The sequence below is a fragment of the Malania oleifera genome, chromosome 8 (genome assembly GCF_029873635.1).
Source record: "Malania oleifera isolate guangnan ecotype guangnan chromosome 8, ASM2987363v1, whole genome shotgun sequence".
NCBI lineage: Eukaryota > Viridiplantae > Streptophyta > Magnoliopsida > Santalales > Ximeniaceae > Malania > Malania oleifera.
Window position 1 is genome coordinate 76,860,104 of NC_080424.1, and position 8,209 is coordinate 76,868,312.

The 8,209-nt window shown below is 33.4% G+C and overlaps 1 protein-coding gene across 2 annotated transcripts; it reads right to left on the reverse strand.

Moving 5' to 3' along the window:
- Positions 1-1,098: 1,098 nt before the first annotated feature.
- On the reverse strand, positions 1,099-7,754 carry LOC131161263 (uncharacterized protein At2g23090). Of its 2 annotated transcripts, none has more exons than XM_058116905.1 (3): positions 7,541-7,754; positions 7,358-7,398; positions 1,099-1,619 (listed from the first exon to the last, which is right to left on the reverse strand). In XM_058116905.1, exons 1-3 carry the CDS (start codon positions 7,614-7,616, stop codon positions 1,500-1,502), a joined length of 237 nt encoding a protein of 78 aa, XP_057972888.1. In that variant the 5' UTR covers positions 7,617-7,754; the 3' UTR covers positions 1,099-1,499. The 2 variants fall into 2 exon arrangements, with proteins under 2 accessions (XP_057972888.1, XP_057972887.1); XM_058116904.1 differs by lacking the exon at positions 1,099-1,619 and adding an exon at positions 1,764-3,917 and having other exon boundaries at positions 7,541-7,746.
- Positions 7,755-8,209: the final 455 nt, after the last annotated feature.

Here is an 8,209-nt window from a genome sequence, read left to right on the forward strand (position 1 = left end):
GCTTGCCTATGACCGCTTATCTCGTGTGTTTGGGATGGGTTTCCATCATGTAAATACTAGTGTAGGGTTATTTTCTAGTATTTATTTCATTGTAAGCCAAATAAGGCAATATGACTCCTCGGTCACTTTGGTGTTTTCTAGTGCCAGAGTGAGAATGGCCTAGAAAGCTCTTTAGGGGAGGGTGAGTTTTCATCAATCATTGTAAAATTCACTAGCAATTGTCAACGTGCTTAGCCTACTTGCCTCCCTTGCTAAGTACAACATGTCAACGGAGGATTTGTTAATGAATTACGTTTGCTTCAATATTTACTGCTTGGTTGATACGGCTTTCATGAATTGATTATTATTTACGCTGCTATCTGATTGAATGTTAATGAAATTGCTTCGTGGATGAATGTTGGTAAACGATAGGCTGGCTAGTTAAGCTAGAGTGCTTTAGCTAGCGTCGCACGGCCCTTCACAACGGTGTGAAAAAGGCGGACCATGACACTTTGCATAACATGTGTATAATATATGCTTTTTATTTATAAAATGTTAAAATAATATTTAATTTACTTACATTGTTTGAAAAGAAAATATCTATGAGTAAAATTTAATAATTTTGTTACATAATTCGTTTATTTGTTAGCAATTGAACATTGCTGTGATTTGTGATTCCCTGTCCAACATTTTCAGATACTATATTTTAGTCCACGCTGAATTAATCTAAAATAAATTCAACTTTTTCTATCCAGCAAGTCTTTCTAAATTTATAGTTTTTCTTTTTTAACATTTATCTTTGAAGTCAAGCTCATTATTTGTTTGGATGGCATTAGAATTTTATTTAAAATTAGTTGATGTTAATCACTTGGACATGTGTGTCTACCAAATGATCAACACAGGCAACACAAAAGCTTCTAACCAGCTAAAATATTTCCTCAAGATACCTCACAAATGAAAGACGTGCCACCATGCCATGTCTCAGTTTACAATTACTTTTTAGGTTTGAGGGATCTTGAACTTGAATTTCTCTAAATTTTAAAATATATATAATATAAAATATATTAAATTTTATCTAAATCCACAAAAATTCATATTCTACTAACAAATACATCATTATGGATCTTCCTCACTAAGCTGTCCAATCATAAAATAAATGTGGAACATTAACAGTGGACTGTCATTTTAGTGGCAATTGTAGATAGCCACACCCTTTACTAAAAGAAGAGAGAGAGAGAGAGAGAGAGAGAGAGAGGGTTAAACTTGGTGCTACCACGTGAAGTGCATGAATTTACGACAGTATCCAAATCTTCCCCAACTGCACCGACACAGAGATCTGACACAGAATAAAAGAAGAGGACCCGAAACATATATTAACATGTTTTACATGCAGTCTCAAGCAAAGTAACCCTTGAGAGACTGGAACACTCATTACTATCCCAACAGGGTAACACCTAACTTATCACATTTGATTTGAGAATGAATTCAAACCAATGCAAGTTCTTGAATCCGGACTTGCTTCATTTCTTCAGATGAGGGAAACATGCATAAAGATCAGCTTTTGGGTGCTTTGCTTCTGCATGTTCTTTGCACTTCACCTCCGAAGTAGTGCAAATAAATGTCTGCATGCACACCTTGCACTGCATTCAACATTCACATGAATTAAAAACCCAAATGAACGGAGAAACACAACTCCAGAAATGATGGGCAACCACATCAGCACAATCAATACTCAAGTTTCTTTGAGATCCGTATTTTGGGCGCCGGATTTGAATTTGTACAAATTTAGATAAAACTCAGTAAAATCTTATATAGCATTTCATTCAAATCCACAAATCCAATGACCTCCCATGTTTGGGTGAATGTATTTAACACATTTGTTTGCTCTGCAAAAATGTGAACTTTGATTTTGTACAATCCAATCAACTACTAAAGTTAATGTAACAATTCAGAAACAGAGGAATGAACTGTGCATGTTCCTATTTTGAAAAATATTAGACCCAATGGATGGGAGAGCAAGATCTTGACACAGCTAGCAAAATAGCCATGTTGGATGTGGTTGGGCCTCTGGACCTTCCCAATGGACAAGAAAAAAAAATGCATCCCACAAGAACCTTTTTGTAGCTGTTCCCAATGACTTTCAAATATTCTTTATTTAATTTTTGTGGTTCTTCCATTGTAAATCCTTCACTAGTTTTAAGAATTTACTTTCTAGCTTGTTGTAGAAGTTTTCTTTCTGCTTTGATTTAAATTTTTCATACATGAACAGCATCCACAAACAACCAAAAACCCCTGCCTGGAAAAAGCATCCAAACATGCAGAGGAAGTCTCAAATCTTTATATTGTGTGTGTCTTTGTTTATTTACCAGAGTACTTGTTTTGCACAGAGACACAAAAAACATGAGGACTCCTGTTAACAAATGGAGGGATATCAAACAACAATAATCATATATTGGAAAACTTCTTTAAAATTCTGATCTAACCCATGCACTAAACAGGTCAGTAATTTGTCTCCAATGGAGACTCTCCATGCCTGTTCAGTAAACTGCATTGGATTAACTGTTTGCATTATTTAAAGATGACTTCTACATTAAACATGGAAAGAATAATAATTAATTTCATAAATTATGTTCAGCAAACCTATCCATTGCAGAAGTACCTTAAACTTGTACCAGAGTGCATTTTTTATTTTGCTGCAACTATTGACTGACATGAAGAATTGACTCAGGAAACATAAATCAGGAGAGAAATATTTTGCAACAGAAGAGCTGCTAATATAGCTAAATCAGACAATAAACACATAAAACTAGCAATGCAAACAAATATGTTGTTGCCACCTGTTTTTTTTTTTTTTTTTTTATCCTGCTATGAAACCAAAAGAACAAGAGACGGAAATGATACGTTCCTTAAATTTCTAAGACTTAATTAAACTGGTATAAATACAACTAAAATAAAATAAGCTTGTTTTGGCAAAAAGCAAGATGGCAATTTTTGAAAATAGAGAAAAGTAGGAGTGGAGAGGCCGTGCCTTGGTGCGATGGCAAGTGCCTCCGCCTCGGTACGGGTGGTCTCGGGTTCGAGACTCGGGAGCAGCCTCTCCAAAAATAGGGGTAAGGCTTGCCGACATCCACCTTTCCCAGACTCCACTCAATGTGGGAGCCTTGTGCACTGGGTACGGCCTTTTTTTAGAAAAGTAGGAGTGGCTGGATCATTCTACCCTTATACCAAGCCAACAACTATGAGTTGTGGTGTTGCCATCTCATCCCCTATGCCACCAAGTAATCCATAAAAAGATTATAATCTACCTCCTTCAAATCTAAATTCAATCTACCAAATGCCACCATAATCATCTTTTTCAACAGGCATGAACCCAAAGCATTATTGTTTCTTCTTCTCCACAATCGTCTTAATCAGCAACAACGTCCAATTTGACTATGCTGCATATTTTCTTACTTTCACAATTTCAATTTCTCTGTTGCCCTATTTCTCCTCAACTTATTTGACAAATCTATGAGAACACATCATAAGAACTTTTACACTGTATGCGTTGCCTCCATAACTAATTTTGATGATAATAAAACTTGCATTATGTGAACTAATTTGATTATTAAGAGTGTAAGCCACAATAGTTGTGTTTTTTTATGATAAACAAGCACAATACTTTTTTTTGGATAACTTTATTTCAATCGAGAACTTTATTTCTTGCTTGTAAGTTAATTTAACAATATAAAAAGCTCATGGGAGGAAATTTTTTAGAATAAAAAAAAAAAAAAAAAAAGCCATACCTAGTGCACAAGGCTCCCTCTTTGAGTGGGGTCTGGGAGAGGTGGATCTCTGCAAGTCTTACCCCCATTTTTGGAGAGGTCGCTCCCAAGTCTCGAACCCGAGACCACCGATACCGAGGCAGAGGCACTTGCCATCGCACCAAGGCACGGCCTCTTTTAGAATTTAAAAAAAAACTATTAAAATTAAAAATAAACTATTAAAATAAGATGTCTCATTATAAGACATCTCACTGATTCACAAGCGAATGATTGCAAAATTTACTGAATGCATTATTGAGATGAACCAAAGGATTTATTCATAAATTATTGTTTCAAAATTAATTGTGGGTATCTGAAGAGTTTTCATACACTACTAAAGAAATTATTCAATAATGTCGAAAGGAATGTTATTATGATATATATATATATATATATATATATATATATATAAATACATACATACATATATACATGTATATATACACACACACACACAAACATATAATAATAATAATATGTTCTATATTAAAATTTGAAATCATTAATGAAGAAAAGAAAAACTAATTTTTCAAATTAAGGATTGTACATGATGTTGGAAACATTTACAAGCTTGAAGAATGTTTGTTGAAATTTAAAAGGAAAATATTATAGCAGAATTTTTGCTTGAATGACGGAAGAGTCGAGACAAAATGATGGCAATGTTGGAGAAATTAAGGGCCCACTTAATTGTCAAAAATAATTTTGAATTTGCACTTTTAGTTTTCCAAAGAGTTGTAAAAATATTGACTTATTTTTTTGTTATCCAAAATTTGTATTAAAAAAGTCGAAATAAAGGATTATTTTCCAATTTTTCAAAGATTATACAAGATATCAGAAATCTAGAAAACAATAACAATATGTTTTTCTAACTTCCTATACAAATTTTGAAAATTGGGAAACAAGATGGCAATTTTGTAATTATTTGAAATATTGAAAATACAAAATAAAAACTACTTTCCACATAAATAGTACCATATATTTTTATTGTTTTCCAGTTCCAACTGCTATTTCAAATCTTAACAACAGTAAGTGTTTTAATGTGCAAAATATAGACGAATCAAAAGAGAGGCCTAAAATAAAATATGTATGAAAAGCCAATCCCACGAGCAAACTCTGAAGGACATCCTCACATACACACAGTATGAGATATCTCAGATTAAACAATGTGCTGAATTGAATTCATCTTTTCCTGTAATATCTTTTGAGAAAGACTTTGAAATCAGGAAAGTTGTCCTTGTAATTACACTTCTTGGTTTGTCTGGGTCAAAAACCCACAGCTATTATGATTTTGTTTGGCAAAGAACCCATGGTGAAGTGATAGGTGCAACACTTGTAATTGGTTTTGCCAATGGAGTACTCGATTCGAGTTCTTTAGGAGTGGACATGGACCATGACTGGTAATATGATTGCTAAATGTGCTCGACTCTCTCTAGTATTGTTTCTTAGTTTATTCGTTACATCATGTGTGAATTTGTGGTATATTTGATATAGTGGCTTTTGCATATTAATTTGATTGTAAGTTTAACTATAATTTGTTACAAGCAATTCAAACCCCCATTTTACACCCGTTTTGGGTGCCTATCTGAGCCAACAGCATGCTTCTCCCACGTGGACTCCTAACTAACACTAAGCCTTAGTGATGGGAGATTGAGTTGGTGTGTAGCCAAAGAATCATGTTCCTCGGGTTGGTGGTTATGATGGTGAGGTTCAGCTGTGTGGTGTCATGAGGCATGACTCTGTGGTTATGGATTTGTTTAGATGGAGGCGTGGATGGCTGGTTAGAGTGTGCAGGCTCTGTCGGACTCACATATATGTATCTAGGGGCAGGCAATTGCTGCCACTCTCTCATGTGCTTTTTATCATTCACCTTTTTTTTCTCATATGAACTGTTATTTTCATTCTTGCATACCAATTTCTCTCAATATATGCTAGAAAACATTTTCTTTCCATGTCTTGTAGAATATATGCTAGAAAATGTTTTCTTTCCACGTCTCTTCTACAGAAGTATACTGGAAACAACTATTACTTGTGTTGAATTTGACTCTACACAAAAATGAATCATTTTAATAGGTATTAAAAAAATACTTGTGTATTTGTGCTGATACATTACATGAGCATGTTGAGTCTGTCTTGAATCCTTCATTTGTACCCTCTGTTGATTCATAGACTCTTAGTAAAAATTCCATTCACCCGTTGCATCGGCTTTCAAATCAAAACTGTGTAAATCTTGGTGTTCGCTTTTGCAATATTTTTCAGTATATTAATTTTATCTATGTAATAGTTATTTTGTTTTGGAGTTTCATCAAAACAACAATAATATATTTTATGCATATTGCATTTGCCCCCACAGAACAAAATTTCTCAGTCTGCCACTATTTGCAAGTTTTGATGGTTAGATGCACAGTTACCTCTTAAAGGGTTCCTGTACATGTATAGCATTCACATCAAATACCTATACCCCTTGGAGACATATTGAATACTTCCAAAAAGTATCCAAACATATCCACAATGTACACAATTCTAGCAAATAGATATTTTCACTTTGAAATTGCATCAAATATATATCTTTAAGATGCAGATATTGCTGACCAAACATATCAGTATCTGATCTTTGCGCATAAAAAAAAACCTTACTTGCTAAACAGTTGAAGAATTAACTAAAAATAAACATATTCCCACTGTATCATATCTTAATTTTTACATATCTATGCCCTCATATCTGGACCCTCATAACTGTATCCATGCTTCATATGTTGGTTCACTAATTATAGGGTTTGTTGTTGGTTTAGCATAAAGTCTTGTCTCTATACATAATGCTAACATTATGTAATAATATTTATTCAATGAATTTAAGGGGAAAAAAAAACATAACAGGTCCACTCCACACTCAGAAAGGAGGACAAAGTATGACAGAGATTATAGGGGCAAAGAATATTACTGAACAAAGATGGGGCAAAGAGACTATAAGCTAAGCCCCTTTTGAAAGGTCTAAAAAAATAAGTACTTACTAAAAAAAAAATTTAAATTAAGTACTTGTATCAATTTAATTTACACTTAAATGAGTACGTAGTAAGTACTTATTTTAAAACATTTTTTTCTAAACAATTTTCTAAAAAACAATTTACGTATTTTTTTGAAATAAAAAATAAAAAATATTTTGGAAAATTACTTACAAGTAATTCCAATAATTTCAGACTACTTTTAGATAAATGTTTTTTCTTTCCAAAAAAGTACTCTCCTATAAATGGTCAACGATCATAAAGCCTCGAAAATTTTGTAGGGAGAAAAACCCAACTCAAATGCACTCATTTCTGCATCATCAGAGGTTCCGAAGCCAATTGCATTGCTCTGATTTTTACTGATGACAGTGATAGTTGCGTATTTATAAATTAATTAGGTCGATGTCTTTTAGCTAGAAACTCTACATGCTTAGTTGAAACAAGTGGTAATTACAGTCTTGAAGTTGAAATATACAAAGCTTGAATTTTCAGCTTCTATTAGCACTCGACAGGGCAATATTGAAAACCAAAATTGTCCAAATAAACTACATGAATCAGACAAGCAAAAGAAAGCACCTGGATGGTCATGGCTTTCTTATTTGAATCCAGCTGACTTCCTGCGTTGGATCAGATAAAAATGATCAAATCAAAAAACAAAACACCCCCGCAAGAACTCAGAAGCCAAAAATTAAAACAAAAGATCGCAAGCAAAAACAGAAAAGCATAAACCTAGAGAGAGAGAGAGAGAGAGAGAGAGACCTTTGCCGGCGGCCTTCTGCTTCTCCAAGTTCCTCTCGCGAGCCATCTTGGACTTCTGACCGTTGCCTCCTCCCATTTGTCCCGGAAGATTCAGACAACAGACGGCCGATAGAGGAAGATGGGTCTTTTGCAGAGCAGAAGCCGACTCAAGAGGCAGAAAAGCAGATGAGAAATCGTCTTCGACAAAGCCCGGTGTATATATATAGCGGAAATACGCAGCCATTCCCTTTAAAAATAAATAAATAAATAAAGTAAATTACACAATTAACCCTTAGGACTCGTTTGTATAAAGGCTTTGTTTTAAAAAAAATATAAGAAAAAAATTTATTTTTATTATATTATTTTATATTAAATAATACTAGAAATGAAAATGTACTATACTATAATTTAAAATTAAAATAATTAATATTTAATCATGCATAAAAAAAAAAATGGATAGTCTAGGCACAAAGCTCTCATCTATGTGAGAAAGGATCAAGATGAGTGAGATAAAAATATTATTTTTCAAATTATTCATTATGACTTAATAAAAATAGAGAAATTTGACGGTTATTTATGTTTAGGTATGACAATTTATGTAGAGATCTGGAAAATAATAATAATAATAATAATAATAATAATAAAGAAAAATAAAGTTTTGATTTGGTGTAAGACCAAACTGTCGATGAT